Here is a 22,747-nt window from a genome sequence, read left to right on the forward strand (position 1 = left end):
GTCCTGAAGATTGTGGTCCTGATCTGTAACACAATAGGACTTGTGGGGGCTCTGCCTACAATCAGCTCTAAACTTCCCTCAGGAGGCCTATACAAACCGTGGCCACAACATACTACACCCACAGCAGTACACACCAAATGCTGGAGGAACTCAGCAGGCCAGGCAGCATCCATGGAAAAGAGTAAACAGTTGATGTTTTGGGCCGAGGCCCTTCATCAGTCCTGTTACATCAAATACCACAGCCACCTCATCGTCATAAACACTGGATACCCCACCCAAGTAACCATCTCCTGTAACTAAGGGATTAACTGCCCGGCAATGGATAAATCTGTACATTGAGAACCTGCAGATTACTCAGCTACAGATCGCAGCCAGCCCATGGTGCTCACATGCATTCACTTGGCACTTGATTCACCAATAGGATTAAGCACAATTTCAAAAAGTAGCTATTTTGTTTGCAGTATTTTAGTAAGGGCCTGTGCTAACAGCGGGGATTATATTGTGCACAACTGAATCCACTAAACAAGTAAACTGTTTAGAGCATAACATAAACATACAGTGAATTCCTGTTAATTGGGACACATTGTGACCAGTACATTTTGGTCCAATTAACCCACTGTCCCAATTAGCCAAAGTTTCATGAAAATTAGCTAAACGGGTACAAGATAGACAAACTACTGTTTAACTGAGTAACAAATTATGTATTTAATTGAAAACAGAACAATTTAGGATATTAACAGTATTACTACAGTACCATAAAACTGTATTTCGTTGCTAATATTTATTGACAGAGGAATTAATCCTTTGTATGCTGCTATGCTCTTTTGATTGAATATAAATGATCAAACTCAGCACAAGTACCTAATGTAGATAATGGACTGCCTTCGTACAATCCTTTTGATGACTGCATCCAGCAAATCTTCATTTTCATTGTAACATTCAAGATGATTGTCGATACCTTCAAATTCTTCATAGTTCCTAACTTAATGAAATTGTCTCGTTTTCACCCCTGGCCATTTCTGACATCTCCAAGACTGAATGCTTGAGAACTCGGTGGGGAAAGCAATTCTGAATTACCTTACTAATTATTTTTTTTACCAACCATCAGTGACAAAAATCACTGCTTTTTTGAATACAAGCACACATAACTTGACACCACTTAAAAACTATTCGCTCTGCTGATGGTCTAGTGTCTACCGGTCATGCAACTGAACGTGACTGACGCTGGTTAGAAACTCCTGCCCCAACTAAGCCACATAGTGTCCAAAATAAACAAAGGGAATCCCAGCTATTTTCTTGATGACTTTTTGTTCTTTAAGAGTTGGCCCAAATAAGTGGCTGCACCGATTAACCTATGGCCCAAGTAACCAGAATCCACTGTAATCTGTTCCATAAAAGGAAACTGCAACAGTTCACACTACAGCAAATTTTCCATTTGGTTTCCCAGACAGGATGCCAATTTAAATTTATTTTCTAAATACCTAAGACTCTTAGCTATACCGCAGGTTAATAATTGAATATTAGAGCCTCGATTATCTACCTCCATCGTCAAGGGACTTGGAAAATGTCCACTGCCACAGGGGAGATTTAATAACTCCTCGGGAACCTAGAAGCAACCCAGTGGCCTCTGAAGGCCTGTTTTAGCTCAACCCCCTTCCTACAAACTCTGGGGAAAAAAGACGATTTTAAATGTAAGGTTTTCCCTTCATTCCACACTGGCCGAATTGCTTCCACTTTTGTGTCAGGTTTCTACCATTAGTTTTGTTCCTTTGCAACATCTTGGTTCGAGTGACCAGGAGCACAAAGTTCAAGGTAAAATTTATGATAAAAGTACACATATGTCACCGTATACAACCCTGAGATTCCTTTTTTTAGCGGGCAATCACAGTAAATACAAGAAACACAAATGTTTTAAGGATGGACAACAACCAATGTGCAAATATAAAATAAAAGATAAAAAAGAAATAATAATAATAAATAAGGAACAAATAGCAAGAACATGAGGTGAAGAGTCCTTGGAAAACGAGACCACTTCAGTGATGGAGTGAGTGAAGTTATCCTCTCTGGTTCAAAAGCCTAGGGCAATAACTATTCCTGAACTTAGTTCTACAGGTCCTGAGGCTTCTGTATCTTTGTCCTGTTGGCAGCAGCAAGAAGTGAGCATGGCCTGTATGGGGGGCGCCTTTGATGATGGCTGCTGCTTTCCTGAGACAGCACTCCAAGTAGATGTGTTCAGAGGTGGGGAGGGCCCTACTCATGATATCTGGGCCATCTGCATCCACTGCTTTTTGTAGGCTTTCCCATTCAAGGCCAGTGGTGTTTCCATACCCAGATCCAATAAGCCAAAGGTATCTGGAAAGCAGTACCCATGTCTTATTAAGGCAAACCCAAACAGCTAAAGAAGTGCTCTGCACTCATCTGTCCTGATGGAGCATTCACGAAAAACAATTGCAGGTTGCGGGATGGGCACACAAATGAGAAAGCACTTGGAAATTTTGACTGCGTGCAACACACCTCCTCCATCAGCCAAGTGGAATGAATCAACTTGTCATGTCTGCTCTTCCCTCTGCCTAATGTTTATACACACTTCACCCAGTATGTAATTATATACCAAGTGTAGTCTATAATTAATGAAAGTGAGATTCAGTTAAACATGGCAATGTTTCCAATCTATTGCCACTTTAAATGTCTAATGTGTTTGCCATCCCATGCACATCACACTGGTGACTTGGTTATAGGCAGGGTGAAATTTTAGTTTCATCAGATTTCAATGCGTTGATACTCAACCTCTATGCTGCTTATACTTAAGAATTTCTAAGAAATGCAGTGTATCTTCAGCCACATCTGTTTCCATTCCATCGTAACATAAGAGCACCTCCTGGATATGAACGTTTATTATTCACACCAGGAGCAGCCTGCCTGAGCTGTTTACACCATTCAGAAAGTATTTCCTTCATATCTTTCTACACATGCCACACTTGTCAAGGCTATGAGCACTCTCTCTGCTTCAAGAGACTATCTCCCTTCAGCAGTCATCAAAATGCACAATGTTCGATTCGATTTTATGCGGAATATCAAGGATTACTTCAGCACATTAATCTAGTTGTATTCTTATAATTAGTTTCATTAATTCTTTAACAAATGCTTTAAATAAGGATAGCAGTATTTCTGCCACAGCTCTTCCGACTTCAGGGTGATTGGTACTGTCCAGATGGTGACTACCAGTGTGAATGTCATAACAGAGAACATTATGAGCTCCTTGACTAGAGAGAGCATTTCCTGTGAACCCAACATGATATTGACACACATGTACTTCTCTCAGTGTCTGCATCTGGCAGCAGGGACTCTAAAAAGGCTGCTTCTTTCCAGAGGCAGCATCGCTACATTACTACAGCTGTGTCCGAATTATTCTGTGGCACAGTCTGGGACATTTCATGGATCATTAAAATTTTCCTACTGTTAGGATAAGTTTATGAAGTCATTTTGGAGCCAGGAAACTTTCCTGACTACCTATCAATGCAACTGTGACTTTTTATTAAAAAGGGTGCTGCCACCATACCCTGAAAAGCATTTTGTTAAAGTGCTTGATTCAAACAACTATCCCCTTATTCTGAATTCATCTTCAACCTTACCTAACTACAAGTTATTTTCAAGTGTAGTTTGATCCTGTCAATGCTTATATACTCGATTAGCCATGTTCCATGCATTATATTATAGAAATTATGTGTTCTACTCCTCTGTTACAATTGACTTCAACTGTGCTTTCCTTTTGTAGGAGATGGAAGATCCCACCAGAGAGTCTGGCTGAGAACCAAGGAAACACACTGGTAACAACACCAGAGTTTGATGATCAAGAATCTATCTACTCAGTTGGATGGAGACAACCTGGGGGTAAATAGCATTTGCCTGTGGTATTTAGAGCTGTTATTAAACACTCCTCACACTACAGGAAGCATCCCTTAATCTTCCTATCCTTGTGCTTGTGGTACAGGTTGAGCTGATGTTGCTGACATGGAACATTAAAACAGGATTATGCAGCCTTACTTCCTTTGGCTGGTTAACAAGACCTCTAGTCATCCAAACTACAAAATAAAAACGTTTGCTTCACTTCCAATTCCAGTAGATTTCTTTCCAACCACACCCTCCAAGGTGACAGGATGGACCCAATAACCAGCCTAGAAGTTTAGAAGATAGAGAGATGTACAAAAATCATTGCTCTCCTCAATTAAAGCATCACCTATTTGCATAGAAAATATTTAGGTAAACTTAATACCAGAAAATTATTTTGCCTCCTTTCTGTCACCAATAGTCAACTCTTTAACATTTGTCTTTTAAGGTGAGAGTCAAGTGTTCAATCGATTGAGATAATAGGTTGCTTCTGTACAAGCACTTTTCGTGACAGGGATTAGGCTACTGTGCACAATGTAAATAAGACATCAGGCAGTACCAATGTCACAAGCTTCTTCATGAGCCCCTGAATCAAAATCCAGCCTGCTCTTTTTACTTTGTTTAACCTGGCAGAGTGGGATAACACTACGGGTTGGCAGTATTTAAGATCACAAAGGAAACAACATATTGTTTTATTCATACTCTGCCATGTGGCCATGTGATATCAAACAAACAAGCCGGTGGCTTTCAGGGATTTTAAAAATGGGTGAAAATGTTATAAATAAAATATCAGAATGAATGCACACAGAGAAATAATCCCTGACTAAAGAGGGGGAAAAAACTTTCAATGTTAAGTTTACAATGCCATTTCTCTCTCAGATTTCCATGGCAATTAAGGGTCCAGGTTGACACTGAAAATTTCCAAGGGCTTGTCATGGAAGTAGAGCCAAGGCATTAAAATCCACCACTCAGAACACAGCCAAAACCTTCCCTCTCTTCTCCCTACATTATTCCCAGGTCTTCCTAATGTTGGGAGCCAGGAACAGCTATCATGGCTGCTCCTGGTATAAGTAAGGATGTTGGTTTGACAAGGCAACAGTAACCGTAGCAACAGCAACCTGTGAAGCCTGCGCAGCCAATGTCGTATTTAATTCAGCAAAGGCCAGAGAGGCCAGAAGGAAAATGAAGCAGAGGACTATGGCATCCGACATGTCTGGCACTTTAATCATAGCTGGCAGAAATTAATTCCAGAAGATTTTCAGTATGGGTCCCTATGTAGATCCTGCTTTTGTGATAGGATACAAAACCCACAATCCTGTCATATGCCCAAACTAAAAGAGAATATTTTCTTTTTCAGGAAACACTCCTTGAGAGGCATTTGTCTTCTCCCTATCACAAACTGCTTTTGCCCATTTCATTTACATGATCATGTGCTGTTAGCAATAAAAGGAAACCCAATTAAAAATGCTTATGTGAATTAATTTTATACGTTCTTTGCACACGTGCCTCTTATAAACTGCACTCCTATTCTTTTGTTGCTATCCCACAGATGGTTCCCCGCGATGGGACACTACCTATCGGCACCTGCATCTGTGTATTACTGGCACAAATCATCAACCCTTTCATGCATGTGACTGAGATATGAAAGTTTGCAGACAGTTAAAAAAACCAACATCACCATCAAATATCATCCCCTCACTGCTTGATGTCCATATTCATGAGGTTCAGGGGTGATGTGTAGCAGTCAGGACCAGATGGTTAGAGGACTACAAGGTCATCATTACAATGCCTTACATTACAAGTACAATAAAAATATACCTATTTGCTCCATAGCATTCCCAATACAAATTAAGAAACTGAATAGAAGTACAACCAAGCTCAAAAAAATTGTTATTGAATGATGCCCATTTTGAGCCCTGCTGTTAGCTAAGCTTAGAAATGAGCAGTAAGAGATGATTTTAGTTCTGAGGGTGAAAATGGTGAGCTGGCCCTGCTTTTAGCTTAGGAACAGTCTTGATGCATCAGCAGGACAGAAAAACCAACAGCACATTGTTTCTTAAAGTCTAAAATAATAACAGGCTGAGTCTTGACCCTGTTCCATCCTCTCTCAGACTTTATGGATCTACGCCCAAGTAGGGACTAATCAGCCACACCTTATTTTTTTTGTCAGTGCTTGGTACAGGATATCTCAATAGGTTCAGTGTACCACTCCATTACAGGGCAAGAAAAGTCACCAGAAGGAAGTATATTCTATTAAAAAATTCTGGAAAACTCTTGTCCCCTCCATTCCAAAAAGCAGTGCTTGTGACCGTGAACAATTTCAGAGCACGAAGGAATTTTCTTGCTTTGAATTAAGGACAAGAAGAAGCTGACAGAGGAATCAGTTCCCTGTGTTTTTTTTTTAAATTTTGTCCTCTTTCTACACTCAAACCAGATAACCATGATCAACTCTTGATGTGTTCAAATTTTGCTTTCCCATATCACTGAAACACAGATCACTGACATAACGCTTGAAGAAATCTCTACTGGTAACCAGCTGGCTCATTTACCCTATTTTCTTCCTCAAGTTAGGAACACATCTTTATACCCAAATGTAGTAAGTTCCCAGTAACTTGTGCCAACCATGAATGTTAGTGGTGGCTGCTTTAGCACATACCACAATTTTCATCTCTACAGCTATCAGCATTTCTGGTCAAACACTTAGTGCAATATAACACTGCTGATCAGCAGGGAATGATCACTGAACTGTGAGCCAACAAACCAAATTAAAAAGTCAAAATCTATTTGCTTCAGATGAGCAGTCAGTAGACTGTTAACAATATGCTTTACAAGAGGTACTTGGAGCTGATCAGGGCAGCGTTGTTGTGAAAGATTCAGCCCACTGTGGACAATACCAGTCTTCAGTGCAATCTTAAAATAACCCTAACCAAACTTATATATTCAGATAAAAGTGTGGCAGCTTACTCATCTAATCTCCAGACGGTCTAGAATTTTATCCATGATTAGTAGTAATTAATATGTTAGTGGCACCAGTAATTTGGAGACAATAACCCCATAAGACATTGGAGTAGAATCGGGCCAATCGGCCCATCAACTCTGCTCTGCTATTCTACCATGGCTGATTTATTATCCCAATCAATCCCATTCCCGCTCCTATTCCCCGTAATCTTTGATAAAGCCCTTTGAGAGTGTTTATGGTGAGAAATAAATGGGGCTTTTCTTCCATCTCCGTCTGTAGGTAGGCCTCAGCTATTCCACTTTGCTGAAGTGTTTTCCTTCAGAAAGGTTTGCAAAAATATCCTCTATCCTGGACATAGAGTTTGATCTACTTTCAGTATTGGGTTGATGGTGACCTTAAAATCACCACAGATCCTAACAGATGCAGCTTGGACCACTAGCATTGCCCGTGGGCTCCACTCAAATGTGGAAAGAATTCCTTCAGCCTCCATGCAATCCAACTCACTGGCTACATTATCATGATTGGTAAAAGGAACCAGATAGGTTTTGTAAAACTTGGCTGTGGCATTTTCATTTAACACTATTTTACCCTTGATATCTTTGAGTTTTCTAATGCCATCCTTGAACACTTCTGTGGCCTCATCCACTGCCTTTCTTAATTCACTTTCAGTTGACTCTATTCAGGGCATAAAACATGCCAACTGGTGCATGAATCCCCAATCAAGTTGTAGTTGTTTCAGCCAATCACATCCCCACAATGATGGCCCTCCTGCTTTTACCACATACAAAACCAATATGGCTTGTTCATTGTTGCATTTCACTGTTACAAATATCATTTCCACAGCAGTTACCTTTTCTCCAGTATAAGTTCTTAGTTGGATATCTGCAGGCTTCAGTTCAGTATCTTTGAAATGCCATTCAAACTTATTTTGTTAAATGACTGAAACAGCTGAGCCAGTATCCAATTCCATTTTAATTAATTTGCCACTCATTTCTGGTGTAAGCCATATTGTTAATTTCTTGTTAGTTTTTACATTATAAATCTCAAGGCTACACAGTCCTGTGTGACTCTCATCATTATCAGATTTTTCATCAACAGCATGCATAATAAAAACAGCAACTTGAGTTTTCATCTTTTTCCTTTCCCTGTGCAGTCCATTTATTTTGCCTGTCCAACATACTCCTTGTAGGTGTCCTAGTTCATTGCGTTTCCTGTAAGTTTTGCCTTTAAACCTGAATTGGTCTGGTGTATGAGTTACTGCCACAACCGTAACACAATTTGTTCAGCCAGACAGGTTTCTGTTTCTATTTAGAAGCTGCAATTTTGTTCACACTCATTACTGAACTGACAATGCTCAGCCAATCTCTTCAATTCAGCCACGTAGGCTGAAATGGACCTCCTGTCCTTTTGATTCTGCTTATGAAACCTAACGCACTCTGCAATTAACAATGATTTCAGTTCTAAATATTCCTGCATTACTTCCAAGAGATCAGCAAAGCTCATTTCAGCTGGTTTGGTTGGAGCAGTCGAACTTCTAAGCAAACTGTATGCTTTTCCATCTTTTACACTCAGTAACACTGATACCCACTCTTCATTGGTTATTTCAGTTGCTTAATAATACTGCTCAATTAACTCAGTATACTTCATACAGTCATCCATTGTGCAATCAAACACATCCAAATTTCTGATGCAGATAGCCACTTCTGCTTTTTAAAAAAATCATTATTATTATTATAACCCCATACTCACTGCTTATGAACCCCTGAATTTCATCCATTTTCAGCCTCTTTTTAAAAACTCAATTGCTTTCTCCCCTTGCAAAGATACTCATGCTATACCTTTTATTTTAACTTGACTGTCTTTTCCCCTTCCGAAGAAAAAAATATGCTGCACTTCAACAGGTAGGTAGACGTCTCAGGTTCATTCTAAAACTTCCTCATCACCACAGTTATGTTTTTGTTACTCCAAAAACTAATTGAAAAAAAGCATGGGAGTTGGTGTAAGACATCCACCTAGTTTTACTTTAGTGAGGCGTGCCATTCACATACTTTTTACATATAACCCGTTACAAATTAATTAAACAATATATTTCCAATATTACTCAAATATTCCTGAAATATTAAGTACACTACACTGTACAAGAGATCTTTTCAGTTCTTCATATATTTCAGGCAATTTTTAAGATTTTTAGCTGAGAACACAACTTTTAACACCCAAGAAATATTTCAAATAGTCCACCCCAATCCACATAAACTAAAGGCAAATTTAAATGCACGCAGATACACGCGCACATACACACACATACTCAGGCTCATACACACACACACACACACACACACACACACAAATGTACCTTGTGTTCAAAAAAAAACATGAAAAGGGAAAGAAAATCTTTCCCCAGCGTCTACCCAATTCCACTTGAATCAGGATTTAATCCCTTGTGGTTCAGCTCCAAGTGTTTGGAAATATTAAATTAAAGAAATTACCACTGGGGCAAATAATCATGTTGGAAAAATCACTTTCCTGTTTCTCTTTTACAGTATAGCATTGTAATTGTGAATGAGATGGGATCAACAGCACTGCACCTGAACAAATCACTTACCAATAAGGAAAATTAATACCTACTCCCAATGCCCACAAATCAACAAGCAAGCCAAGAGGTTAAACCCAAACATAACACAGACATCCATTTAGGAAAATTGCTGCGTTTTCCCCTCGCTTTTATAAAACACATTTCAGAGAATCTTTGCTCTCTGCTCTGGTCCACACAATCTTGAGCGCTCTCTCTGCAATACAAGGAAATATAAAATTGATTATCACACAGCTTTTTTTTTTAAGAGTCACTCAGAGTGCAAGACATCAGCTGCAATACATTAATTTGGTCATATGGAGCTACTAGCATTGTCAGATGACACTGACCATTCCTCTTCTTTACTTCTCAAAGTGGAACAGCAGATGAAATTCCCACTATTTCAACTGGCTCATGCTCATACATGCTTTCAGTTGCTCAGTCTGGTAATTGCACAGATGAAACAGAGTAACCACAGTACTTACATGATGTTGAACTACACTGACCAATTCTAATGTAGCATTTAACCCTAGGAATGAACCATGCGCATCCGATCTTTGTTATGACAACAGCCTATATATACTGTGTGGACATATTATAGGATACACCTGTACACGAATGCAAATATCCAATCAACCAGTCACAACCACGGATTCAGCAGCACAGTAGCTACGGTAATTGCGCTTGTGAGTTTACACATGCCAGCTAATTATTATTTAATCGTGATAGTACTTAACTCCATACTTGTCGTCGTAGTGCTTGTCGAGACCTGGACAGAGCACAGAAACACTTCGCTGCCTGTTTGCATTTGGCCTTCCCTGAGAAATTGGACTTCTGAGTCAACTGACTCTGAAGACTAGTGGTATTAAGTAGGGCTCGTGGACAATTCTGATTTGATGGAGATGATTCTGATTGGACGTGAAAGCACCAAGGAACACCTGGAAAAATTTCTGAAACGCCAGTTCGCTGCTGTTGTTACTGCATGATCGGGAATCTTTCAGAGGGAAGGCCTCAAAATCCCCGGCTTTGCCTGCTGTTGGCGACCAAGATGGAGGTCGAATCATTCGGATAGAGATGGCGCTCAGTACTCGGTGTCAGAGAGCTGATCAGAGCTCAAAGTTTTCGGGTGACTCAGAGTCGGACCGTGGTCAGGTATAGCAGGGAAAGTTTTTCTTCCTTCTCCCGTCTGTGTGAGATGTGGGACACTTGAGAGACTTTGAACTTTTTACTGTGCTCATGGACTTCTTCATCAAGTTATGGTATTGTTGCACTGTTGTAACTATATGTTATAATTATGTGGTTTTGTTAAGTTTTTTTCAGTCTTGGCCTGTCCTGTGTTTTGTGATATCACACCAGAGGAAATATTGTATCATTTCTTAATGCATGCATTACTAAATGACAATAAAAGAGGACTGTATGTCTTCATAATCTAATTCGTTTAATGTTTAGATGTTCTTTTCAGCCGCAGTGTAGGCTTCCTTTTCCATTTGAGAGTTTTAGTCAACAGCCCTGTTTGGCCTAGCGTGCATTGTTTTGTTTTCCTTTTAACACTGTTTGCATTAAAGTCTGTGAACTATCGCCCTGCTTCAGTGTCTCTCACTCCGCACTTGCGTCATATCCGAATCTGGTAGCACAGCCAATCATGCAGCAGCAACTCAATGCAAAAAAGCATGCAGATGTGGTCAAGAGGTTCAGTTGTTGTTCAGGAAAAAAAAACACTAGGATATTCTAAAAATATGATCTACCGGTAAGTGAGTTTGTCTGTGGAATGATTGTTGTTGCCAGACAGGGTGGCTTGAGCATCTCAGAAACTGCTTACCTCCTGGAATTTTTCATGTACAATAGTCTCGAGAGCTTAGAGAGAATAGTGCGAAAAAAAGAAACATCCTGTGAGCAGCAAATCTGTGGGCAAAGACGCTTTGTTAATGACAGAGGTCAGTGGAGAATAGCCAGACTGACAGGAAGGTGACAGTAACTCAAAGTGACTACACATTACAACTGTGGTTTGCAGAAGGGTACCCCTGAATGCACAGCATGTTGAACCTTGAAGTGAACGGGCTACAGCAGCAGAAGACCACAAACACACACTCAGTTTCTCCTTTATTGGGTACAGGATTGCATGTGCAACCTACAATACCAAGAAATCTGAAAGTACAATTGTTGACAGCACTTGCTGCAGTATTAATGTCAGTAAATCAATGCATCCAGCAAAGTTAAACAGGTGAAATACACACATGGATGACTTTTTAAAAAATATAGTGTCTGTATGCATTATATCTTCACTGGCACTGGAACTTCTCCCCTGGCTTTTTTCTAATTAACTGCCATAATAAAAAGGTCATATTAAGATTATATTTCCTATAGGCTGTTCTAAGTTATTCTCATAAACTTGAAGACTAACTGGTTTGTGGCAAAAGCCCATCAAATTGACTATTACTGTCTCCGCACCCTCACTCCCAGGCGACCAGGAACACCTGATGAAATGCAAAGATACCAAGTCCTACCCCTTCAGTTTGGTTTGGGGTTTGGAGCAGTTCCATGCTTAAGAGGGTTAAGTTGGAACGCCTGCTCGAGACCAGATACTGCGGTTCATAGTGACTGTGTGCAGATTTCAGAATGATAATCTTTGACAAACATAATTAATTTCTACATGATTTTCTATTCTAATGAGATTAATTCATTCACACTAAATATCTGTATTCCAACTAAGATATCAGAAAAAAAATCTTTTAAAAAAATTTAGAGTACTGGATACCTATGATTATGCAAGTTATGCCACAGTTTTACATAGAAATGGCAACAGAAATTTAAGAGATTCAGGCAAGAAGTTTGGCAGATATACTATATATCAAACTAACCTGAGAATTACTCTCAAATTCTTTAGAATTCATTATGAAATGCTATTCAGAGTGCAATGGCCACCAACGGTCAATCTTCTTTTAACTTTGCAAAGAGACATGCTAACAAATTGAACAATATAACTTATATAACATATCTAGTTTTATACAAATGCCTGCAGAATATTCTTTTCATGAAATCAATGTCAAACTTGGGCTCAGAGTCCTAACCACACTGTCCCACTGAAATAAAACCAGCAGCTTGATTATGATGAGTTAAAGGAATGAAGGTGCCTTTATCTGGACAACAAAGTATTAGAGCAAACAAAAGCCTTTACTCTACATTGTGAGAAGTGCACAGCATTGCGATGCAGACACGATATTGATCCTATGATCGACAGCCTGCCCTTAGAAACTACTGGGGGGAGTCTGAGCCATGGTTCCAGATGTAACCGTGTCAAGATATAGTGATAAGAAGAGCATTAAAAATTAGATGATAGTTGAACTGCTTTCCTAACTTTGCAAACACAGCTGTGACTTTCATACTGTTACAAAGGAAATACCGTGACCCAAGCATGTAATTTGTCCATCAATATTGCTTCCTATGAAATGCATTAGAACAAACAGCAAAACTTGGAAATAATTCCTTTGGTTGCTACTGGTGACCATCCGCAACCAATCATGTCATTCACACATCCACATTCTCTCAGTAATCATCAGTACCATAGGCTGAGAAGGAAAAGCACACCCATAATGTGTAGATGCTCTTATGAAACAATTTGAGAGGGGGGCACTCCAACTAAACTCTCCCATTGTTACGTGTGTACAGATTTAAAGTTCACTTAATATGCTGTAACCATCATCGGCCAGCAACCCTCATTGCTTATGAGATGGAAGCACATCTGGAATACTGTCGGTGGAGAATCCTCTAAACTTTACTAGGCAAGTAATTCAGGATTTAGGCCCTTTGACGATGTACTATCAGCAATAAAGGTCCAGCTCAGGATGGGAAGCCTGACAATGGTGGTGTCCAATGGTGCTGAAGTTCTTGTCTTCCTTGGTAGGGAAAACTGTAGGTTTGCATAGTGTTCAAGTACTATAGGTGAGTAATTGCAGTGAATTTTATGGATGGATTCAGTTTGGCAATTAGAGCTAATCTATGTTTCATGAGTATTTTCACGAAGAAATCGAATAATGCACCAGAGACTGGAACAGAGTGCCACAAAATCCTAATCATTCTTGGCATGCAGAATGCAACCTGTATAAACATTACCAAAGACATTGATAGACATGTTTCCTTAAAAGAAAATACATTGCAATTCATGTACCTTATCTAAATTTTCTTTGGCACTGGTACTAGCAGCCTGCAAAGCATTTCAAATACTCTTCAAATGATTTTATTTTCAGCAGCATTTCATGCCGCAATGGTTATTCAAGTGCTGATTATCAGCATTATTAAAATTTGCAATGCTTTGTAAGCTGTGATTTAAAATCTATTTTATGCAAGGTTAAAGAGCAGAGCATACGAAAATGAAACACAGACTTAGCAGCACTCTGAAACTAAGCACGTCTTTATTTATGAAAGTCTGTACTAGCGCGCGCACACACACATCTGACTTCATTGACTTTCCTTCTCATTTTTCACATTGAGTTGCTTTATTTCCCCCACAGTACTAAAGTCTCTAATATCATAGTCTTAAGGCTAAAAGTAACAGAGAATGCCTTCACTCCCATACAGATGTTTGATGGCTCTCTGCTCAGGTAGCTGGTGATGCTATATAATGGATGGTCAGTCCACCACTGTCCACTTCCTGCCACTGTTTTAAACTAAAATCAGCTCTAGGGCTTTGTGTCCTTGTAAGACAACCAACAAGCTTTTTTTCAGGAAGGCCCTAGCACTGTACTGAAAAATGTAGTGAAGCTTTGTACTGTTTCCTCAAAAAACAGATAAATGCACCTGAGATATCCTATTGAATTCAAAGGTAAAATGCTACCAACAATGCTGTACTGAAATATCAAATGAGATTTAAATAGGTTACCAATTGATGGAGTTAAAAAAGACCAGATCTCTCAACATGCAGGACAAAAACCAGAGGCATGCATTTTAAGTATTGTTTAAACTACTGAAGTAGGGTCGATGATTTTCTTTACCCACTGCACATTAGAAGTCTGGAACTCATTGTTTGAAAACCTGAGCGAGAAATCCTTACCACATGTATTTGAAGAGCCATGATCTACAAGGCTATGAACTTTGTCTTGGAAGTAGGAAGACTCTTTTTCTACTGGAATGGGCCAAACAGACTCCTCCAGAGTTGTAAAGTTCTTTCGCAAACAACAGGAATTCTGCAGATGCTGGAAATTCAAGCAACACACATAAAAGTTGCTGGTGAACGCAGCAGGCCAGGCAGCATCTCTAGGAAGAGGTGCAGTCGACGTTTCAGGCCGAGTCCCTTTGTCAGGACTAACTGAAGGAAGAGTGAGTAAGGGATTTGAAAGTTGGAGGGGGAGGGGGAGATCCAAAGTGATAGGAGAAGACTGGACTATTCCTCTTCTCACCCTGTCTCTTGCAAAAATGCCATCCCCTTCTCGCAATTCCTCCGTCTCCGCCGCATCCGCTCTCAGGATGAGGCTTTTCATTCTAGGACGAGGGAGATGTCTTCCTTTTTTAAAGAAAGGGGCTTCCCTTCCTCCACTATCAACTCTGCTCTTAAACGCATCTCCCCCATTTCACGTACATCTGCTCTCACTCCATCGTCCCGCCACCCCACTAGGAATAGGGTTCCCCTGGTCCTCACCTACCACCCCACCAGCCTCCAGGTCCAACATATTATTCTCCGTAACTTCCGCCACCTCCAACGGGATCCCACCACTAAGCACATCTTTCCCTCCCCCCCACCCTGCATTCCGCAGGGATCGCTCCCTACGCAACTCCCTTGTCCATTCATCCCCCCATCCCTCCCCACTGATCTCCCTCCTGGCACTTATCCGTGTAAGCGGAACAAGTGCTACACATGCCCTTACACTTCCTCCCTTACCACCATTCAGGGCCCCAAACAGACCTTCCAGGTGAGGCAACACTTCACCTGTGAGTCAACTGGGGTGAAATACTGCATCCGGTGCTCCCGATGTGGCCTTTTATATATTGGCAAGACCCAACGCAGACTGGGAGACCGCTTTGCTGAACATCTACGCTCTGTCCGCCAGAGAAAGCAGGATCTCCCAGTGGCCACACATTTTAATTCCACATCCCATTCCCGTTCTGACATGTCTATCCACGGCCTCCTCTACTGTAAAGATGAAGCCACACTCAGGTTGGAGGAACAACACCTTATATTCCGTCTGGGTAGCCTCCAACCTGATGGCATGAACATCGACTTCTCTAACTTCTGCTTATGCCCCACCTCCCCCTCGTACCCCATCTGTTACTTATTTCTATACACACATTCTTTCTCTCACTCTCCTTTTTCTCCCTCTGTCCCTCTGAATATACCCCTTGTCCATCCTCTGGGTCCCTCCCCCCCTTGTCTTTCTTCCCGGACCTCCTGTCCCATGATCCTCTCGTATCCCTTTTGCCTATCACCTGTCCAGCTCTTGGCTCCATCCCTCCCCCATCCTGTCTGCTCCTATCATTTTGGATCTCCCCCTCCCCCTCCAACTTTCAAATCCCTTACTCACTCTTCCTTCAGTTAGTCCTGACGAAGGGTCTCGGCCTGAAACGTCGACTGCACCTCTTCCTAGAGATGCTGCCTGGCCTGCTGCGTTCACCAGCAACTTTTATGTGAGTTACTTGTAAAGTTCTTTGCAAGATTTCCCTTTTAGGCTCTGGACAATTATAGTTTTTGCAAACACAAGAGATTCTTCTGCAGATGCTGGAATTCCAGAGCAACACACACAAAATGCTGGAGGAACTCAGCAGGTCAGACTGCATCTATGGAAATGAATAAGCAGTCTACGTTTCTGGCTGAGACCCTTCATCAGGACATCTGGTTTTGATTTTTGTAAGCTTGTTTAGTTTTGCTGAATGCAAATGATTGCTAAGGATTTTACAGGAAGATTTCACCATAAATTTAGACAAGCTATAACTAAACTTCACCCAAAGGAACGGGTGTTACTGAATGAGAAGCAGCATCATAGGCTGCTAAATGAGAAATAATGTCACTACACTGCAGCACTACAAAGTTTCAAACATATGCAGTAATAGGCTCTACACCATCCACATGCCTGTGAATGAAACAAGTTCTTCCTGAATTAAGCTAAGTACATCATTGAAATTAAACACAATTCATACAAATATAAAATTGACTCAGGCAAGTTAATAAATGGGCAAAAAGTGAACATAGCTTTTTGTTTTGTTTATAGCTGTGTCATCAACACCAATTGTCACACAAATCCACAATTTAATCCAAATGAAGAACGTTACCAACAATACCACAGAGAAGCAGGAAATAAGATTTTAATATAGCATTTCATTTGCACTTATTTCTCAAGCACGGGGATAAAAGCAGTGATTGCATACCATAAGAGGATGAACGTGGGGTATGGGCAATGACACTATCTGCTGATTCTATGACTTGCATTTTCCTCAAGCCTACTAACAGTGGAGACAATCTACTCATCCTCAGCCATTTTCCTTGAGCACAATGAATATTAGGTTCTCAGACATGTTACTGAAAGCCCATATTCAGTTTTCTTCTTTTCTAAAGTACTCTCAATGAAAGGGACAAAAATGTGAAAGGAAAGCTCCATTCCGACTGATGGGTATGGACTAGTCACATCATTGTAGCAATCTAATATTTTAACAGGGGATATATCAAAAGCAAATCATGCTAATTCAATGCAGATCAATCCAAGTGAATGCAGTTTGTTGCAGGAACAGAAATGAGCTAGAACCAGGTGCATTCCACAGCCCTCTGGGCATTGCTCACCGAAGCAGCTAGAAAAGATATTTCAATGTAGTAGACCAAAGTCACTAAAAAGGGTGAATACAGATAACACCTAGCCAAGACTGTTTGTAATTCTGATTGGTCTTTACCATTTTGCTAGTGGGAATTAACTTTTTCTGGAGTGAAAAGGGGGAACAATACAGAGATAGAAGAGGACAAAGAACAACTTAATTTTCTTCTTCAGTCAACACAGTATGACAGAAGCTTCATCTTAAAGCAATTCCTAAATGATGTTTTGTTATATTAACGAATGCCAAAGCTACAAGTGCACAATTCATGTTAATTTATTATTTTCACTAATGTTAAAAAATATTAGTTTACAATTGTCCAAAGAAATAACATGCATATGACTATAATAGTATTCTCTCCTAGATTCTTGCAACGATATACATGTATATTTTCCTTACTAGAAACTCCACCTGCTAAGAACAAAAGGTCATGTTTTCAAATTCCATTTTGAATGACAGTGAAGTTCCACGTGCAACCACAGTCTTTCTTTATATACGAATCCACCTACTGATAAAAAACTAAAGGGGGCCCTCCGTCATTAGTTACATTCAAGTCAATGTAACTTGATGTATCAAACAGGCAATTGTACACATTTTCAACTAATATTCATACATTAATCAACTGAACCTGTAAATTTCAAGAACGTCTCAGGATTTCTGTCACAAACATGAAACTAAAGGAAAATTGATCCATTAGACATGGAAAGTTCCAAGTGAACTGCAATAATTTGAAACCATTCCAGACATGACCTTCATCCTCTACCTCTCTGAAGCACCTGCTTCTCAATGACTTCAAATAAACTGGATTTCCTTCTAAGTTACCATCATGACTGTGTCTGCCTGCTTCAAAGTGCCCGAGGATACCTCAGAACTCAGCCTTGGCGTTGATTTATGATTTGTAAGAAAGCATGAAACAAATTACAACTATTCAATTTATCATAGAACTTCTCACAAAAGCAATGATACCTGCAAGGGTCTCAGAAAAATTGTGACAATTAAATAAAAATATCCCCTTCAGACAGTTGTATTAACAAAATATATGCAATTAGGTGGCCATTTGTAATGATAAGCTAGTTTGAGCAGCAAGTCACCAGGAGTTAGATTGTGCTGGTGTGGTGCAATTCGTTCACGAGCAGCCACGTGTCACTGAAATCATCCAGGTGTCTTTCTTTTTCAAATTTGACAGGGTTAAGGAAGCTTGATTACTCACAGTCTGTAGAGCTTTGGAGTTCCCAGAAAAAGTAACTCAGGCAAAACCTGCAGATTGTTTCTGTTCAGGCGGCTAAGTGAAAGTAAAGAAAAGAGAAATAATGGTGAGTAATATGCTAATATACAAAGATCACCCCATAAACCTTCAAATTTGAATCCCTCATCTCACAAGTAAATAGCATTTTCCAGCGCTTCCTCTTAAATGACCGTCCTTCATTTTTGAATCCAAACAATAATAGCTAAATTTGATTCCATAGGAGGAGCGGCCAGTTGGAGATGGATCCACATCACTGCAGTTCTACTTCTCTTATATTTCTAGCCAATATTTATCTTCCAACTTACATCACAAAAACAGTCTCTCCAGTCATTATCACACTGGCATTTACGACAAGTTACTTCATACAAACTGGTTGGCATATTTTGTATATTAGGAAAGTAACTATAAACCTAAAACATGCCACTTTGGCTCTTCATTGTTGGAAAACAGGTTTGGACATTGGTGAACTCATCAAGGGATCCACATAAAGGCAAGTTTTCATTTTTTTAAAAAAACAGTATAGAACCTTCATTGCTCTTCATTTGACATTAATAAAAATTGAACGAAAATACAAGAAAAAGTGATATCGCACGAAAAATTCTTATGGAGTACTCACAGGCACAGCGAGATTTCCACTGTCTCATTTTTATATAATAAGAACATTGTGTCTGTTTTTAATATTCTTCATATGGTGCCTGTCAAAGGATAGCTTTGTGTGTTTATTAAAGGTCTGAGCTCTAATGGTCACAGGTGCTACATATGAATTGAATGAAAAATGTGTTATGTATTTGGCTGAGGTATGATAACCACTTGTCAATTCCACAAGGTGGTCCTGCGGCATTTACTCAAGACATTATAGAATGTTAAAATGCTCCCGCTGGGTGCTCAAGTCAGAAATCTGTGAAGTCCGTAGAGAGGGTCTGACGCAGAGTTAATGAGCATATGAAGTCTGAAAACCTTTCCTCATGCCCAGCGACAACTGAACTTTATTGTTTTTATCCAGCTCAACAACTTTCACATATTCATCAAAAGCCCTCTAATTCAGGGGTTCCCAAGCATTTTTTATGCCGTGGACCCCTACCATTAACAGAGGGGTTTGTGGACCCCAGACAGGGTACCCCTGCTCTAATTACATCAACTTTCCCATCACTACTAACTTTCAATGAATTAATTTACTAAAATCCATAGACCTTTACAGAACTGGGAGTCGCACATTCTCGGCCAGTACATCCAAAACCTCACACACAAATGGTTTTTTTTTAATGTGTCTGGTTTTAAAGAAACTAAAGTTAACAAAATACCTCTCTGAATTATGATAAGATCCCTCAGCATGAAGCTGGTATTGTGGCTCAGCTAGTGACTTTGTCATTAATATCAACAAATTTCCCATAATGTGCACTGAATAGATGTTAGATTACTTTTAATGTTTCTCCTGTACTCTAGATATACAGTGGGGAGAAAGAACCATAATGCCTGCCATGTGTCTTATCCAAAATATATATAGCCGGAAAGTGTGCTCAGCTGTACTGCAGTCAGGGATAGAATCGTGTCTGGCTGTGATGTCTTTCTCAGCCAAGCAACTCGACAAGGTTCGTGGTAAAGTACCATCAATCATGGTAAAGTAACATTCTGGAGAATTCACGGCCCTCCATGAAGTTTGCCTGAACAAGAGTCACCACCTTTAGGAGAGGACAAGGGTAAGTTGCTCACAGGCAGAGACAAATCTGGAATTAGGAGTTGAAAACAAATCACTATTTTCTTGTTTTTACAAAGCTCATCCAATCAGGCCACTATTTGAAAGCAGTGGGCTCACCAGTCTTATCCCCAGACAGATGACAGCTACTGCTTTGTGAAATACAGTCCAAGTATTGAAGGCTGATAATATGAAGTGCGGTCGGGGTGGGGGGTGGAGGGTATAACACAGTGTGTCTAACATTTGGAAACATCCGTTCAAATGAGCTTCTCATTTCAGGAGAAAGTAGAAGAGCCAGCATCCAGCAAACACTGCCACAAAAGACCAGTGCAGAACAGATGTGGGAAAAACAAACAGCAGCCTGCCATCTGAATTGCTAAGAGGGCAGTGCTCAGTGAAAACAGGCTCCATTCCTCAGTTCAACATCAATAGCCATAAAAAGGTCAGGCAGAACCCAACCCAAAGCAAAGGACAGACTTTGAGAACTCCACAATATTAGTAGTTTGTTCATGTGCAGGAAGGAACTACGTTAGCAACGGACAATGAAAAAAGAAAGCCTTTCAGTACGGCATTTAAGCATTAAGCATTGACTTATCTCTGCTAACACTTACATAATGTTCATTGAAACAGCTTATAGGAATGTGTGATGTGCACCCAACAACTTGGTCATAGGTCTTGTCAATGTTGTAATTATTTATTAAGACACCACTAATCCCCTTTGATTGTTGTCATGAAACAACAAATTTCATGACGTCTGCCAGTGATTTTAAATCTGATTCCCATTCTCTGTCCTTACCTGCTGTAAACAGTGATGGAAAGTCTGCTGCGAACAGCAAGGGCTGAAAGAGTGCTGCTACACCAATGGCTTTGGATGCCACATGCTTCTGCCCCAATGGATCCAAAGTACCATCATCCATATCTGTTTTGGGGTTAAATCCTAACCAATACTAACAGTAAGCAATGGAGTGAACCATATTGAAAGTAATGGTTAATATGTTTGTTTACACTGACAGTGTTAATGCACCATGAATTTGCTTAACCTGTCCCCAGAGATCAGTGCTGCCATAGACAATGTGCCATCAGAAAACTATAACTCTGTATCCCAAAGTCAAAAGCCCTCTCAGCTTTATCCTTGTAATCACCAATTAAGTGACTGGCCAGCTTTTTGCAGAGGGTGGTGAAACACTGGAATTTTTTACCCCAGAGAATTGTGGAGCCTAAATCAACTTGAAGAGGAGGTAGATAGATTTTTGAAAGATCAGGTAACTCAGAGCTATTGAGGATAGCACACAGGTGGAGCTGAGGCCTACAGCACATCAGCCATAATGATAATGAAAGGTGTGGTCTGCTTGAGGGGTCAGGTGGACCTACTCCTGTTCCTATTTTCTTATTGTTCTTGTGTGGGTCCAGTAAGGAAAGAGTGCAAGTCTCTCATGATGTGAACAACATTTTGTGAGAAGCTTTCCCCTCACATAATTCAAAGATCAATGGGAACTTTTGTGATAATGTAGTGTTGAAGGGGGATGCAACACTGCATTCCTTAAGCTGCCATGGTTCTGCCTATATAATTACTAACAGCATAACATGTGAGAAAAGTAAGATTTTCATTTATGTTGCGAGCTCTACAACTTTGGGACATCAAGCAGCACTTTCAAATCAATGGTGCATTTCAAAATACAGCATTACTGTAATGCAGGAAATGTGGCGGTTTATATGTTCACAGCAAGGTATAATGGCCAGCCCTTCTGTTTTAACAATAACTGTTAACTGCCAAAACCCAGGCTGCAGGGGAGAACTTCTGCGATGCCATTAGATCACTGGCATTCATTTGAGAACTAACATTTTGGAGGTTCATTAGGAAGAGAGTGCCTCTGACAGGGCGCAATGGCTAAATGCTCAGAATAGTAATTCAGAAGCAGAGACCATGACCTAAAATCCTAATTCACACCACTGTATGGCGTCTATCCAATTTAAATTTAGTTAATAATGTAGAATTTGGGGAAGAAGACAACTAGTCCCTGCAATAAAAACCAGGAAACTACCAGATTATCAGAAAAATATCAAATTCACTAATGTCTTTCTGGGGAGAAAACCTGCCATCTTATCTGGTTTGGTATAATCCCAAAGTGAGTGCATCTTAACAAGCCTACATTTTCAATGAAATGCATGCTGCCTATGCTGGTGAAACACAGGTGCAATTATTTATTTGTTGACAAGCAGCACAGAATTGGTCCTTCAAGTCATGCTGCCCAGCTATCCCCCAATTTAATCCTAGCCTTATCACAGGACAATTTACAATGACCAATTAACCTACCAACTGGTATGTCTTTGGACTGTGGGAGGAAACTGGAGCACCCAGAGGAAACCCACGCATCACAGGGAGAACGTACAGGCAGGGGGGAATTGAACCCGGGTCGCTGGTATTGTAAAGCATTGTGCTAACCAGTACATTAATGTGCTGTGGTATTAATGATGTTTTCAATACTAATGTCATTAATACCATAAGATATAACTGAAAGTTTTACAACACACTATTTCTTTGATAGCAAGCATTGTTTTGCCGAGATCATCCAAAGGGGAACGTGAGTTGACCTCCTGCACCTT

General features: G+C 40.2%; 1 protein-coding gene across 4 annotated transcripts in view; it reads right to left on the reverse strand.

Annotated features, from left to right (window-relative positions):
* Nucleotides 1–22,747, reverse strand: part of slit2 (slit homolog 2 (Drosophila)) — a 455,515-nt gene that overhangs the window by 408,801 nt on the left and 23,967 nt on the right. For all 4 annotated transcript variants that reach the window (XM_072252964.1, XM_072252963.1, XM_072252962.1 and 1 more), the window contains exon 4: nucleotides 18,415–18,486. In XM_072252964.1, coding sequence (XP_072109065.1) covers nucleotides 18,415–18,486 — 72 coding nt within the window. The remainder of the gene's footprint in view (nucleotides 1–18,414; nucleotides 18,487–22,747) is intronic.

The sequence above is a fragment of the Mobula birostris genome, chromosome 3, assembly GCF_030028105.1.
Source record: "Mobula birostris isolate sMobBir1 chromosome 3, sMobBir1.hap1, whole genome shotgun sequence".
Lineage (NCBI taxonomy): Eukaryota > Metazoa > Chordata > Chondrichthyes > Myliobatiformes > Myliobatidae > Mobula > Mobula birostris.